The 17,294-nt window shown below is 44.3% G+C and overlaps 1 protein-coding gene across 1 annotated transcript; it reads left to right on the top strand.

Annotated features, from left to right (window-relative positions):
* Positions 1–9,208: 9,208 nt before the first annotated feature.
* Positions 9,209–14,011, top strand: SWI5 (SWI5 homologous recombination repair protein; the record flags this gene model as incomplete). The annotated part of the gene is made up of 5 exons (XM_075259749.1): positions 9,209–9,345; positions 10,206–10,254; positions 11,541–11,662; positions 12,335–12,429; positions 13,799–14,011. Coding segments are annotated over 5 exons (468 nt in total), but the record flags the coding sequence as incomplete, so codon positions are not given.
* Positions 14,012–17,294: the final 3,283 nt, after the last annotated feature.

Below are 17,294 nucleotides of genomic sequence, written 5' to 3'. Positions count from 1 at the left end.
CCGAGCCAAGCGCGATCCCCGTGACGTCATTGCCAGCTGTACCATCCCAAGAGGCGGGGGGAGCAGAGGGTGTGGGCGGGCCCAATAATCTGTCCAACGCAGGAGTGTGTTGTTACTGTGTCCTTCTCATGACTCTGCTGTGCCCAGCATTATACGTGTGTTTATGTCACTGTGTCCTCAAACAAGCCCAACTGAGGCCAGCTGACTGTCAATGCTGTGGAACTACAAGTCCCAGCAGGCAGTGCCCCTAAAGGAGTAGTAACTGACACATACTGTGGCATCCCAAGGGTCTCTCATGCACTAATGCAGGGATCAGCAACCTTCAACTCCCAATATGTTGTATTGACTTCTATGGGAGTTCCAAGAACTGCAGAGTAAGTATGCATGCTGGGAGTTGTAGTTTTACAACATCTGGCGTGCCGAAGGCTGCCTGACCCTGCACTATTGCAACATACAGACTAGCACTGGCTGCAGCCATCACACAAAAATGTCACATAGCAACTTTGGCAACGAAACACATTACGTGGGCAAAGACTGCAGTGTAGTGTCGCCATCATCATAAGTGATGAAAGTGGTGATGGTTGTGGTAGCCCTCGCCTTTCTTGTGGCTGTTGTGTGGTACTCGTGCAATGAAGGCAACGCTTCACTGCAATCTTTGGCTGTGTGACTTGTGTTTCCGCCAATGGTGCCATTTCTCATGACAGACAGTTCATAGCATCAATTCCGCTTCACAGGCCATGTAAGGTCACGTTCATTGGTCACATGGCCATTCGCTGCTCAGTCCCATTCAAGTGAATGGACTAAGCTGCAATACCAAGTAATACCACTACAATGTACGGCACTCACCGGAACACTGCGGTCTCTTCAAACAGTTGATTGGTTGGGGGCTGGGGTTCAGAACCCCACCTTATCTTCAATTGATGACTTATCCTATGGATTAGCCTGGAGAATTCCTTTAAGGACCCAGCCTAGATAAGGCATCAAAGATCTGATGACTTTTTCCACGTTTCCATCAGAAGTCCAACATTGTCACATAAAAGTACATATTTGTAGATGGCTCCATTTCGGGTACGTATAATGTTTTGTTTAACTTGTAATCTTTTTTTTTTTTTCTGGTGGGGGGATGTGAAAAAATCAGTTTCACTTCTCAGTCTTATAATAATAATAATAATAATAATAAATTGTATTTATATAGCGCCAACATATTCCGCAGCACTGTACTGTCTTTTGGCTAAGATCAAGTGTAGTATCTGTTCTTATCAGTACTGGCTACCTCTGCAGGTGGGCTTGGTCACCTCATGGCGGGAGGTAACAGAATGCCAGGAATGTAGGCAGAGAACCACACCAGGGGTTGGATCTGAGCCCCTGGTATCAATGCCATGAAGGCCGAAGGCGTTCTGAAGACCTCAAAGTGCAATTGCACTGGGGATACGGTGACTCCGAGGTGCTATGACTCACTAAGGATGGGATCCCACTGAGTACGGCACGTTGCATGGCACTTTTTATACCTTTCAGAGCACTCACCCTTATGCCTCATCCCTACTGGCAGGGGAATTTTTATAGTTTCGGCAGGTAGACTGGGCCCTGACACTTTTTGTCACATCTTTTTTTATGTATATTGCTGTTTGTGAGTCACCATTTTGTGTGTTATAGATGAAAGGGTGTGGGAACCATTTTGTTTCCCTCCCAACGTTTAGGGTTGCATGGCCCTTAGGCTCCCTCCTTTCCTGTCCCCCGATCCACCTCTGCTTCTGTGGGAGGCTCTGGGAGTAATTGTTGGGGTTAGAGCCCATGAGGAAACCAGAGCAAGCAGTCTTGCTCCAGCAGGAGGCAGTTGTCTCTTGGTGCCTCTGGGTCCAGAGACTTGGCAAAGTTGGGAGTCCATTCTCTTTTGAGATGGTTTTGCAATTAGTTGCGTCCCTTAAACGTTTTTTTAGTAACTCTCCAACTTTTTAAAGTGCACTGGGTGTAAAGTTAGCACAGTTTTGGGTGTCTTCCATAAAAAAAAAAAAAAAAACAATTCCCCTCTGTTCCGATGATATATGACTGGTTTTGTAAATATGCAAAAGATCTTTGGCACAAGGAGGAGGCAGCCATTGCTTCAAATAGGTAAGCAACTCCCTTGTTGCTCCAAAGAGGTCATTTGCTTATTGACAAAAATAGTGAGATCTCTGCAATCGAGGCACGAAGGGAAAACACTTTTTGAGTCAGGTGACCCTAACCTATTATTCTGCGGGGTTGGGCTGATATGTTGAGTCTTGTTGACACAATCATCATTTAGAAAATAGCTTTCACATAGAGACAGAGAGGAGAACAATGCATAGACACAAAGGTGTGCATAGCATGTCTGGAGGAAGGTGTCAGCGTACTTTATGTATACAAAGGACAGTGCCTCACAAATGTGTGCAATAAGGATGGCCTGCTACCAAACACAATGGGGAAATGTCAGGAATATTCACATAGACTTGATAAGTCCAGGACAACAATGGCCATTAGAAAGAATAGTAACTAAGCTCATGAATGACCATAGACAGTGCTAAAGCAGATGAAAGACTGTACAAATAGGCTCGAGTATATACGGTATATTCTGTATACAGGGACCCCTCTGTGAGTGTTGACTGTCCAGGGGGCAGTACAATGATAAAGTCTGGCTGGAATGTACAGTATAATTTTTGAGTATTAACCATTTAGTTTCACATGAAGTACTGTAGCTCATGTGAATAGGAGCAGAGTTGTAATATACAAGCCTGGCCAGTATACAGTGGATGGAGCCTTCTTCCTTTGGCTCCGTCCATATACCGTATATACTCGAGTATAAGCCGACCCGAATATAAGCCGAGGCCCCTAATTTTACCACAAAAAAACAGGGAAAACTTATTGACTTGAGTATAAGCCTAGTCATAAGTTGCAGCTGTTCAATTTGGCTCGGACACACGGCCGCAAAAGCGACGGCATCTATGTGTACGGGGCCCATTGAACTGTAATAGTCCAGAATTTTATCTACCATTGCAGATAAAAAGTCTGGTCGTGCATTACAGCTTAGTAACTCCATGTGCCTCATAGTAATAGCATTTAACCCCATCATGTCCCTCACATTAACCCCCTGTATGCCTCACATAAGAGTTACTGATATGTGGGACATAGGGAGGTAATGATTAGGTATCTTCATAATTAAGGTCCTTTATTAGTACCCCCATGTCTGACATATTAGTAACCCTTATATGGGGCACACAGGGGTTAATAAGGGACATGATGGGGTTAACTGCTATTAATGTGAGGCATATGGAGATACTGACACTAAATTAATAATCACAAATGCCTGACATTACTAGGCATGGTAATAGGCACAGCAGGTATCTGTGTGTTTTACTTTCACTTTATTCTAGCCGTCTCTCCTCGATGCAGGGCAGCAGCAGGGGCCTCCCGGGCTTTCATCTCTCTTGCTAAAGAAGGGGGGGTGTCCTATATTATTACTGTAGCACTAAAGGACCTTCCCCTTCATTTAATTTATGCAGGGCTCCTGACCAATACATTTGTATTAACAAAATGAGGATTAATAGTTGGGGTTTGGGGCCCACCAGGGGAATCACCGGTTCCCCGTTGGGCCAGTCCGACCCTGAGTTGGACCCTGACTTGAGTATAAGCCGAGGGGGGCTTTTTCAGCATAAAAACTCTGCTGAAAAAGTCGGCTTATACTCGAGTATATACGGTAGATTCTAGCACTAGGGGCTGCCTAGAAAAGCTGTTGGTCTAGGTTCACACATAAGAATCTGCCATGGATTTGGGAGCGGATTGATCAGTAGGGGGTGATCTTCAGTATTTCTTCTTCTTGTTCTACCTTCTCTTCTTGCAGCCTCTTGACATTGAGCAATAAGAATTACAGCTCGCCCCAAAAAGAAAAAGAGCTAGGTTCACATATAGAATCTGCCACAGATTTGCATACTTCCCAACTTTTGAACAACAGAAAGAGGGACAAAATTTAGACCTTCCCACTTTTATGTCTATGTATGAAGAGAAGTGTGCTGATTCCAACATCACTAGGCGCAGTACACACTGTGTATGAAGAATTTTTTCTTCCATTACAAAAGTAAACAAACACAATGAAAGAAAGTAGACTGCGCCCGCCATGTTGTTTACATTAGAGTCAATGGGAATGGACATACGGAGGGGGCTCAGTCTGTGTCTATTACTTTGCTACTGTAAATGTCCGGTGCTCTCATCCTATGACAGATGACAGCAGCGGATTGTAATGATGGTGGTATAGAACTTTATTTTCTCCACATCCCAGGAATTACAGCTGTAAATTTCCACAGGTTTGGGATCTCAGCTCCATAATGTCACTCTGGTCCCAAAACTACCTGAAAGGTTCCCATACTTTTACATACACCTGTGTAGAATACACAGAGTACACTATTACAGGATAGGTGAATCCGAAAACGCCATGTCGCTGCACACTGTATGAGGCTGAGGAGGCCAGTGATGGCTGCGGCGGTCATGTGTGACATTATCATACTAGGAAATAAAGACCAGCAGAAACCACCAGAGCATTTGGGTTCTTTTTTTCTCTTACAATTTCCTGCTGGTAGATTACTTGACATCAGGACAGCCCCTTTAATATTACTTCCATTTAAATGCCTATATATGGCTCTGTTCACACATAGCTTTTAGGTTGCATTTTTGCTGCAGTTTTTTGCTTTTTGTTAATCAAAGCGTGTGTTTTTACATGGAAAACCTCTATCCATTAGTTTACACACATATATGTAGAGTTAAATGTACTTGTTATTATTGGAATTAAAACAATCGTCCAGTTCTTAAGATGCTTTCACAACAAAGGCGCAATAAAGATGCACTGTGTGAACATAGGGTCAGGGGATAATCGTACACATCAGGGAGAGTGTGTGCCTACATAGGCAGTACGGAGACTTACAAGTCATTCCTGCTCCGCTAGGGATTCTGGGTAAAAAATATGCAAATCTATTCTTCAGGATGTATCAGACTTTTCCGCCCACTCTCCTTACGTGTAGCTGTGATCTACCGTCCACCTGGCTCACCCTACCAATTTTTGGACCACTTTGCTTCTTGGCTTCCCCACTTTTTATCCAGTGATATTCCTACCCTCATCATGGGTGACTAACATCCCTATTGACACCCCTCACTCCCCAGCTGCCTCACAGTTTCTCTCATTAACCACTTCTCTTGGTCTTTCACAATGTTCTTCTTCTGCCACACATGTAGGTGGAAACACGATTGATCTTGTCTTCCATTGACTCCTCACAGTTTCTAAATTTACTAACTCTGCTCTGCCCCTCTCTGACCATAATCTTCTGTCTCTCACCATCAGTGCCCTCTCCCCTTCACAAGATACATCTACCCATCACACATATAGGAACTTGCGTACTATCAAAACCCAGCACCTCTTTGATACTCTACAGTCCTCTCTGTCCCCCATCTCTTCAATCTCCTGTCCCAATCTGGCCACCAGTCACTATAATGAAACCTTTAAAAATGCATTGGATGAGGTGGCTCCCCCCTCCACTCGTAAAGTCCCACATAGGAGGCATCAGCCCTGGCACATGCCACAGACACGATTTCTTCAGCGGTGTTCTAGGTCTGCCGAACGTCTCTGGAGAAAATCACGTTCACCTGCAGACTTCCTCCACTTCAAATTTATGCTTAAAACATATAGTTCTGCCCTTTACCTCACCAAGCAAGACTATTTCACCGCCCTCATCTCTTCTCTCTCCAGCAACCCTAAAAGGCTTTTTGAAACTTTTCACTCCTTACTCACACCCAAGGTGCAGACGCAAGGTACAGTTCTTGCCCCTTTTCTCTTCACACTATACACTGCTGACTTTAGGCACAACTCATCCAGTTGTTACTTACAGAAGTACTCCGATGACTCTGCTATAGTAGGCCTTATCACTGATGGCGACGATAGGGAATACAGAGACTTAAACCGGGATTTTGTTGAATGGTGCCAGCAGAACCAGCTCAGGATTAATGCTGGGAAAACCAAGGAGATGGTGGTGGACTTTAGTAAACGGAGAGGTGCTCCAACCCCCGTGGAGATACAAGGGACATGCATTGAGATAGTCAGGACCTATAAGTATCTAGGCGTGATCCTCAACAATAAACTAGACTGGGCTGATCACCTGGAGGCGCTGCACAGAAAGGGCCACAGCAGGCTCTACCTGCTCAGGAGGCTGAGGGCCTTCGGAGTTCAGGGGACACTTCTTAGGGCCTTCTTCAACTCTGTGGTTGCCTCAGCCATCTTTTTCGGTGTGGCCTGCTGGGGGAGCAGTATATCAACCAGGGACAGAAACGGACTTGACAGGCTGATCAGGAGGGCCAGCTCTGTCCTGGGGAGCCCCCTGGACCCAGTACAGGTGGTGGGTGACAGAAGGATACTGTCTGTGGTGACCTCCATGCGGGAGAACAAATCCCACCCCATGTATGGGACCCTGATGGGACTTGGCAGCACTGTAAGTGACCGTCTGCTTCACCCCAAGTGTGAGAAGGAGCGCTATCGCAGGTCCTTCCTTCCAACCGTGACCAGGCTGTATAATCTACATCAGACCAAGCGAAGATCACTCCACACAGAGAACTAATGATTATGACGATGACCATGAAGTCTTCCTCTTTCTCTTCTGTTTTTTTTCCTTAGCTGCTATGGACTCCTAGTATATCTTCTCTTCTCAGCTTATGTGTGTCTACGTCTGTAATATATTACTGTGTATTATCCTGTATCTGTATTATTATTGCTGCTGTAACATGCTGAAATTTCCCCAATGTGGGACTATTAAAGGATTATCTTATCTTATTCACAGACCTTAGTGCCGATGACCTTGCCACTTATTTCCATGATAAAATTGATAAGATCCATCAGGAAATTACTGCCCAAGCCCCAGGTGGCATTGATCCCCTCACCAACCGCACTTCAGACTGTCCATTCTCATCTTTTGAACCTGTTACAGAAGAGGAAGTCTCCCAACTACTTTCTTCATCTCGCCCTATTTAACCTCTCTCTCTCTTCTGGAATCTTCCCATCTTCCTTCAAGCATGCTGTTATAACTCCGCTATTGAAAAAACCCTCCCTGGACCCATCCTGTGCTGCTAACTATCGACCCGTCTCTAACCTCCTCTTCATCTCTAAACTCTTGGAACGCCTGGTCTATTCTTGTTTAATCCGCTATCTCTCTGCTAACTCTCTGCTTGACCCCTTACAATCTGGTTTCCGCGCTCTGCACTCTACTGAAACGGCTCTCACAAAAGTCTCCAATGATCTCCTAATGGCTAAATCCAATGGTGACTTCTCTCTTCTTATTCTTCTGGACCTCTCTGCAGCTTTTGACACTGTTGACCATCAACTCCTCCTCACTATGCTCCGCTCAGTTGGCCTCAATGACACTGCGCTCTCCTGGTTCTCCTCTTATCTCTCAGACCGCACTTTCAGTGTATCATTTGCAGGCTCTGTTGCCTCCCCTCTTTCCCCTGCTGTTGGAGTTCCTCAGGGCTTGGTCCTAGGCCCCCTGCTCTTTTCTCTCTACACAGCCCCCATTGGACAAACCATCGCCAGATTTGGCTTCCGGTACCATCTTTATGCTGATGACACCCAATTATACACATCTTCCCGGGACATCACCCCTGCACTCACACAGAACACCAGCAACTGTCTCTCTGCTGTCTCAAATATCATGTCCTCACTCTATCTGAAACTAAATCTCTCCAAGACTGAACTACTACTGTTTCCACCATCTAATAGATCTGTCCCTGATATATCCATTGTAGTCTCAGGCCTCACTATAACTCCTAGGCAGCAGGCCCGCTGCCTTGGGGTCATGTTTGACGCAGACCTTTCCTTCACCCCTCATATTGAATCACTCGCACGTTCATGTCACCTCCACCTCAAAAACATCTCTAGAATACGTCCTTTCCTCACCAGAGATACACTAAAGACACTTATTGTCTCTCTGATTCATTCTCGCCTTGACTACTGTAACTCCTTACTTATCGGTCTTCCCCTTACTAAACTCTTCCCTCTACAATCTATTCTGAATGCAGCGGCCAGGCTCATCTATCAGGCTAGACGCTGCAGTGATGTCTCCGGTCTGTGCCAGTCGCTACATTGGCTGTCAATTCATTATAGAATAAAATATAAAGTTATCACCCTCATCCACAAGGCTCTCCATAATGCCGCACCTCCCTACATTTCTTCCCTCATCTCTGTCTACCACCAAACCCGTGTTCTCCGTTCACTCAATGACCTAACACTTACATCCTCTATTATCAGAACCTCCCACGCTCGTATACAAGACTTCTCCCGAGCTGCACCACTTCTCTGGAATGCTCTACCCCGGACAATCAGATTAACTCCCAATTTCTACAGTTTCAAACGCAAACTAAAGACACATCTTTTCAGACAAGCCTATCACAATGTGTAACGTAAACCCTTAACCCTCCTCTGTCCCCGCTCCCACATTACCCCACATGATATGATGCCATTTCAGGCTAACTCTATATATCCAAGCTCCATCCACATGTTAAAGGACACGACTGGTGACGGCTCATAAAGTCTTATGTTTATGTAATGACAGTCACCTCTATTACAAAAGTGTCTGACCTCTGTATAAGCAATGCCGCCCCTGCTACCTCTTGTGTCACCCCCTCTACCTCATAGATTGTAAGCTCTTGCGAGCAGGGCCCTCAGTCTCATTGTGTGAAATGACTTTCTTTGTAATGTATCTTTCTGTCTGTATTTGAACCCTACAAATTGTACAGCGCTGCGGAATATGTTGGTGCTATATAAATAAATTTTTTTATTATTATTATTATTAATTAGGAGAATAGTGCCTGTGTGTGAACATAGTCATAAAATCACATTCAACTGGCAGCATGACAAATATTTTATAACAAATCTGCAGCTAAAAACGCAAAAAAGAAGCACAGAGTGAACACAGTCTAACAAACCATTCTGTTTGCCTGCAGCTGCCACTAGGGGGCGGTCATATTAATTCATATTTAGCTAGCGCCCTCTAGTGGTGACTTTTTGGCTCTTCCCATGTTTCCCGGTCTGGAGGTGACAACACATAAGCTATGTGGCCAGTGAGCGTGGCTTAGAGACTAGACAGCGCAGACAGGTTAGACACGTGACACGGACCATGTGACCAGTCAGCTGACACAATTCCCTCCCTGTTTTCTGATCATGTGACCTGCTGTGAGTGAAGCGGCGCGAGGCACGGTGGAGTCTCCTAGCGGCCCGGGGCGCCCCCAGGCGGGGGTTTGTCTGAGTACACCCAGCCATGTATCGTCCTCCCTGACCCCCAGACCCCGGGGCAGTCTGCGCAGGTACTCTTATCTATTGCAGCACACTAGCAGGATGTATTATACTGACAACACTTTCTTTCTTCCCCACATTCAACAAGCGGTTTGACCCTGATAAATGAAGTGCAGCTCTGAAGCGCCATCTTCTACTCCATAATAAGTCATGTGATCCTTCTGCACCGTGTGACTGAGCTGCTATACCAGACACAGCCACTAGACTATGTGTGGCGCTGTGCCTGGTTTACAGTGAAGAGGACGCAGCATTTGAACCCTTAAATCAGCTGACTGGTTGGGGTATTAGGGGTCTAATGAATGCAACTGAGGGGCGTCCGATGGTCCCTTCCGATTAATTATAGAACAAGTCCTATCAGAAGCCCCCATAGAGGCAAGTACGTCACTTAATGTACTTGTATAATAGTCAGAGAGTCACCCAATACATTCCGCTGCAAAATCGCTCCCCCAAACCCTTGGATGGCACACTCGATTGTGTGCATGGGGTGTAAGAACGTGCAGTCTATATAAAAATCCTGCTGTGCCCCTTAAAAATGAAAGACATTCCTGGCATAAATCGGCCTGGCGGTAAATATGGTCTATAGGGGGTGCCAGTGATTAAACAACTGTAGCTATATCCATTATACTTACAGGGTCCTCCTTACCTTATACATATATAGAGGTTCTTACAGTGTATTATAGTCTTATTCTGTGGTGTACACCATCAGTGACTGAGTGTATTTGTCCATCTGAAATGTGTGCCTGGAAGTGTTGTCATAGTAAACCCTGGTAAAAGTGGCAAATAGTGACTACTACAGAAGGGGTTGCAGGGATGGGGATTGTTCCTGCTGTTTTTCATAATGTCATCTTTTATCCTTCCTGTATTCACCTAGAACTCCCCTGGGAATTAGAGGACGATGCAACAGTGGATTTAAGTCCCCAGTAAGTATGGAATGACCCTATGGTAAAAATGTCCCCAGTAATATGGGATGTCACTATGCTGAAATATCCCCAGTAATATGGGATGTCACTATGCTGAAATATCCCCAGTAATATGGGATGTCACTATGCTGAAATATCCCCAGTAATATGGAATGACCCTATGCTGAAATATTCCCAGTAATATGGGATGTCACTATGGTAAAAATGGGGCATATTACAGAGCATATAATACTGGGGGTGTGTGTGTGTGTGTACTAAACGCTTATAATACTGGGGGGGGGGGGGGGGGCGTACTGAGGAGCATATAATACTGGGGGGGGGCATATTTATAAGCATATAACACTGTGTGTGGGTGCCACTGTGGAGCATATAATCCTGTGGAGGGCTAATATGGAGCGTATAATACTGTGGGGCTACTGTGGAGAATATAATACTGTGTGCTGGGCCTACTGTGCAGCATATAACATTTTAGGGGGGGGGGGGGGCACTGCAGAGCATATCATTCTATCTTGGGCCCCCTCACTATTTATATCACACAGTATCTGTTTTATAGCAGGCGTGATATTAGTACAGGCTGTAATACCATTGCTCAGTCACTATAAAACAGATCCTGTGTAATGTAAATAGTGAAAATTAATTGTTCAAAGTACAAAATGCTGAGACCTTTACATTTCAGTACAGTTGTTTGTATTATTGAAAGCCCTGTAAAGCCCCATTCACATGACTGCAATTTGTGGTCCGTAACTGTCCACAATTGTGGATCTGCGCAGTATTAAGTTTAAACTGCTGTGTTGGCACTCCGCGAAAATTTAGTGGGTTTTGGGTTGCAGTTTGGACCCTCGGTCACTAAAAGGTTCGCCATCACTGCCCTATCCTATGGTTATACTAGTGCCAAAATGGTGGCTGCCAGGCGCTATAGCCCACCAAGCGGTTCCCTTATCGCTAGTCTAGTGGGATATATACTGCGCCTGGCATCCAATTGAAAAGGTCGTGATGATGGAGCATTGTAAGAAATCTAAGAAATCAACCTTCTTGCTTATGTGTATGGAGATAAATGGATCATTAGTCTACATTTTATTATCAGGGGAAAGATCACTTAAGGAGACCAGTGGTGCTGTTGTGTTTGGCAGACGCTTATCCGCTATGTATATAGATAACATTAGCTTGTCTGAGCTGAGCGCACATGGTGATGGTGCTGCTAGGCCTGGTAGATGTTGTGTGTTAGTTCTTGGCAACATACATGTGTGATACATGTAACCACAGCTCTTAAACGGATTTGTCCACAGGTTCAGTCTCCAGATGTTGGCAGATCTTCTGCAGTCCATGAAGAAAACCTACAAAGAGAGATCTCAGAGCTGAAGCTCAAGGAAGCCGCCTTAGATAAAGAAATAGAGCAGTTAGAGTCTGAGTAAGTATCTCTATCTGTGTGTGTGTGTGTGTATATATATATATTATTTTTATATATCTAATATTTTATTATATTATATACACATACACACACATAGGTGTTCTTTCTACTGTCCAAAAATCTATGTGTTACATCTGTCTGTCTTAATCACAGATCCGCAACAAGACTTGTGCGATCCCTACAGACAGGAATAGGACCTGCTCCATATTTTGCAGATGGTTTCTATGGCCCAGGCACTGATCTGTTAAAAACTATGGACATGTGTATGACAGTGGATCTGTATATCATCCATGATTATGGCTGATGTATACAGAAAACAACTATGATCCTGTGCTTGGGGCCTTATTATGTTTATTGTACTTGCTTTTATCTTGATATGGCCTCCATATATGTGTCCATGAGCATATCTGTTATATGGAGCTATGCTTGGTATATGCTTGGCTACTCAAGTTGAATGGGACTGAGCAGCAAACAAGCCATGTAACTCCTATGTGCGACATCACGTGATCTGTGAAGACAAAGCTACACTACACAAGCACCATGGCTGCTTCAAACAGCTGATCTGTGGAGGTTTCTTGTGTAAGACCCCTGGAGATCTGATACTGATGACCAAGCCTATTAAAGTACCAACAAGACCCCTTACCCAGTATCTGCTTATATTCTTTTCTCCAGAGGCTATGGTATAGAAGAACTGGACCAGCACATCTCCCTTCTTCATGAATACAATGAGTTAAAGGACACAGGACAGATGCTATTAGGCCGATTAGGTAAGAGTTCTCCTTTACAATAAAGAGGTATTCCCACCTTAACAATTTAACACCGGTCTATTCATTTCCCTAGTTGTGCCCCCCTCCCCATTTTGCAAGTTATCCCCTATCCCACTTAGATCTGCGACTGTTGTGGTGCCCCTTCTCCACCTCTATATAGCATTGTCTCTGACTTCAGACATTACTCACCAGTTGTGGTAGAGATAGAAGATCTCTGCATTAGATGACATTTTTCATTAGTCAACAGGAGATGAAGCAGCTCAGTACTCTGAAGAGTGCCAAAGGTTCCCTAGTAAATTACTTTGCGCTGTCTGTTTTATAAACCATGTGTAGATCAGATGTGTTTAAGTTTCATCCACATTGCTGTTACTGGAGATCACAGCCGGACAGTCACCATTGGGATTGCAGTCACATAACCCGCTGTGATTGTTGCCCATGTAGCCTCATCCTTTATCCTCAGAACATGCGCTATAAAGTCATATGAATGTCATTGAATTATTCAGAAAATGCAGTTTTTACCCCCTCCCCCCCATCTCTCCAGGCCAGCACCCATGCACTCTCTTTGCTCCTGTGTATATGTATTCTTAATGGGAAGGGGTGAGTAGGCTGCTGTCAGGCACCTAGTGGCAGCTTATCCCCTTGAAAACAGAAGGATTAACGTGTAAATATAAACACCCCCATACACATCTGGCTGACCTGCCAAAATCAGCAGATTCACTCAGTATTAATTTACTTAGATTGGGTCTCACATTGCTTGGGTAGTCTCGCTGCCTCTTTCCATTGTATAATGGCACAGAGTGATGACGTGACCCCAACAATTAATGGGGTTGAGCCAAGTTGACAATTACAGGATAGATGTGTCTGACTGGTGGAAGTTCTGGCCTCTGCTCCTTGGTGGTCCCTTATACCCCTATTTGAATGAAGTCATGCTGGCACAGTCATGCTGCTGCTCCGTTGATCCCTATGGGACTACTGAATGGCAGCTGAGTACAGCACTCATCCATCTCTGCCTGTCCCATAGACAAAAATGGAGTGTACCTGTATGATCACTGCTCTGTTCAGATGGGGTACAAAGGACTAGTGGGGGACCCAGTGTTCAGAACCACAACAATCAGGGACAACTTTTTTGAGCTTTGCTTACATTTCTATGACCATGCTATAATCCAGAACATTTGATGATCTGGCACCCTCAGGCACTGGCTCTATAGGGTAAAGGAGCTCTGTTTTTCTGTTTTGTACATTTTGCAATGCCACCATTGCATAACCTGTCATCTGTAGTGACAATGATGAGGGCGACTGGGTGAGAAGCCGCCCGTGTTAGTCAATGACCTGTTACTAATATTGGTTATTACATTGTGTTTGTCAACAGCTGTTCTTCGAGGAGTCACCACCAAAGATCTCTACGCAGAATTCGGCTTGGACTTGGACGATTGAGAACAGATGATGAATTTCATCTTTACCCCACTTACCTCACTTGTGACGTAGCGAGGTTTCCCGAATGAGGATTGTATGTACTGAGATCTAGGCCAGAGGTTTCTCATGACCTTTACCATAGTAACAGTTTGCATCTTTTCTCTAAGAGCCCCCACCAATTCCAAGACTGGTGGTGCCCGTATGATTTGGATAAGGCACTGAAACAACATGGTTATGTAACATTTACTATGGACTCTACAAGTTGTGCAACACTGCACAAATGGCGTAGTGTCATACTGATAAAACTGCAAGACCTATGGTAGTCATGGTCACACGACTGTGTGCTGTCACTGCACTCTTCTTAGTGCCCCATCTAATGTCTGTTGTTTAAGGGGTTTTCCAGTAGTTAAATATTGATGACCTGTCTTTAGAATAGGCTATCAGTATCGGATATGTGGGGGAAGGGAGGACGACGACACCCTGGACCCCCACAGAAGTGAAAACTGGTGCTCAGGTGAACGCCCCTTTTACTTTGCTGCCGAGTGGTGTCACATTTATTGGTCACATAGCCTGTTTGCAGCTCAGTCACCTCTAAGTGAATGGTGCTGAGATGCAATACCAAGCACAGCCACTATACAGTGTATGGAGCTGTTCTTGATACACAGTGAAAAGGCTGCAGCACTCACCCAAATGTGATCTCTTCAAATAGCTGATCTCTCCACTTTCACCAATCTGATGTTGATGTCCTATTCTAATTCCAGAAAACCCCTTTAAGTTTGTATCTGCAATTTGTTCAGTTTGGTTGGACACTGTTTAATCTGGTTGGATAGTTGCTGGTCGTTTGTACGAGACAGTTTGTACAATAAATCAGTAAAGTTAGTGTAACTATTTGTATATATGAAATAAAATATGGGTATGTTATTTGTGTCATTTGTTGCTATAATTTTTCATATTTAGTTTAGTTTATATATTGGAGTTGAACATGTTCTTCCTCACTTCAGCCACCAGGTGGCAGTGGTACTCACCATAAGTTACATGGGTTTCAGGATGGAAATATAGGCTGTATAGGGTCATAGAGGAGCATATAGTGCCTGCAGATTATAGGGGAGATCACAGCACCACAATTCTTTGTTACTTATGCAAATTATACTTCCAGGAACATCTTGCAGAGAAGAGTCAGACTGTATTTTTTTCAGTGCAGGTTTTCAGCTGATCGCAGAGACTAAGCAACCCAATTGTCATGATATTAATCTAAAATACTGCACATGATAAGTGGAGTAGGATGTTTTCCTGCAACCATAATTTGCATTTATTTCAGGAGCCCTGACATGTGACTGTACAGTTTCAAATCAGGCCTGAACATGGGGGCAGGGACTTCATAAAGCCATATTGTAACCAAAGCAGAAGCTGGAACTGCTACTTCTAACCTGATGGAGTGCTTCAGCTAGAACAGCCACCCTTTCTTTGTAACCTCTACTGCAGTATGGGATACGTGTCTGCAACCTTCACAAAAATAAGGGTCCTCTGGGTAAATAGGGGGTTTATTTTTCCTGGAGAAGATGAAAAAAAAACCAAACAATACATACTCACCTGTCTGGTCTAGCAGCACCTTAGGTCAATCCACGGCCTAAGGAAAAGACCCAGGACGGCACTCACATATTTGACCTGTGATGTCCCGGATTCTTTCCTTAGGCCGCTGATGGCCTCAGTGGTCATGGGCAGAGAGGACTTCCACTGGATAAACCTCGGGGTGCCGCTGGACCAGACTAAGCGGCCTGAGACACCAGAACACCAGGGACAGGTGAGTAATGTATGTTGTTTATAGTTTGGATTTTGTTTTGTTTTTTTATTTTATTTTTCACCTTCCCTGGCCTCCAGGAAAGAAAAATTGTATTTCCCGGACAACCCCTTTGATTTATCTCTATGTGACTGATGGAACTCTGTGCTGTACTAACTTTTCCCACAGATCTGAATGGAGCAGTGGTCACACTTGGACACTACCGCACTACTAACGCAGGGGACCAAGCCAAATTCACTGTGTAGCCGTAGCCTAAGGGAGGACCCCAAGCCCTCTAATCAGTGGCTCTTGTATGTGATTTAATACAAAGGGGGGGCTTTAATACATATTGGTGGTCTTAGCAATCCAAACAGTATTATGACTTTTGCTCCCCTGATGGTTCCTAGGGTTCAACCTTGGGGGATGAACCATTCGCGGTGATCATCACGCAGACATTTGATTGGCTGTGATGTTGGACAAGATGCTGTAGGGGATCCATTGACTAGAGAGATGGGTAATGTGTATTTAAAAGCATTTGATGAATTTATCTGTTATTTATATTGTGAACTGATAAGAGTTAATTCTTTGGTTGCTATGGCTCCTTTATAAATCAATCCATAATGAAACAATCTTGCAAACAGTCTAGTTTTAGAACTACAGTTCCCATGCAAACCTATGTGTTTCCATGGATACATCCTATAAACACACTCTGAGTGGTCAGCTATGGCGGTCATACTCCCATCCATCTTTCCCCCAGTCTTGCTAAGCTTACTTAAGAGCGGCATGACTGCGGAATTTGCAGTTTGTTTCTATTCTCTAACTATGGCAACACTGCGCGTAGATATATATATATATATATATATATATATTATTTTTTTTTTTGTAAAGTTGCTTTATTTCTCATTTATAAGGGATTATCCACTTTCTCACATCGATGGTCTATCCTAAGGATAGGTCATCAGTTTTAGATCTGCAAGGGTCCAACACTGATCAGCCACTTATGGACATCACGGCTCACTCGCTGAATGGTGAGTAGTGGTGGTTTTAGGTATTGCAGTGCTGCCCCATTATTGTCTGTGAGACAGGGCTTCCATATATAAAGCTGCCGCACTGCGGTTCCTGCTATAACATTAGCTGGAGTTGTGCTGTCCCAGAACATGTGATGTGCAGAGCTCCTGCGTGTCAGACCCTGACAGATATAAAATTACATAGGATAAGCCATCAATATTAGAAAGTGGATAACCCCTTTAAGTACATTGGAGCAATTAACATAATCCAAGATGGATGTCTATGGTATTATATTGACCATAGACTATACAGTATGACGTGTGTCGCCATAGAAATGTTAATGGCCCTAATTATCAGCTGTGTCCCCAATGTCATAAAACCATTGTACCCTATGTCAGTGCTCCATGACCTTTCAAAATAGCTTTAGCCATGCTGGGAGTTGTAGTGAGTTTGGAGACCATTGTTGTACAAGAAGCATCCTCCTAATATCAAAGACATCCCCCCCAATAATAATAATATAATATAATTAATATAATATTCTGAATATATCCAATGCAGCGCTGTACATGTTGGGTTTAGCTGAATTTCTCCATCTGCTATCTTCTGCTCAGGCCTGGCCGCAGACTCTGCCTCTATCTCCCGACATGCCTTGCGCGCTCTCCCCATC

Source organism: Leptodactylus fuscus, chromosome 11 (assembly GCF_031893055.1).
Source record: "Leptodactylus fuscus isolate aLepFus1 chromosome 11, aLepFus1.hap2, whole genome shotgun sequence".
In the NCBI taxonomy this organism is placed as follows: domain Eukaryota; kingdom Metazoa; phylum Chordata; class Amphibia; order Anura; family Leptodactylidae; genus Leptodactylus; species Leptodactylus fuscus.
This window is presented reverse-complemented; position numbering and strand designations above follow the sequence as displayed.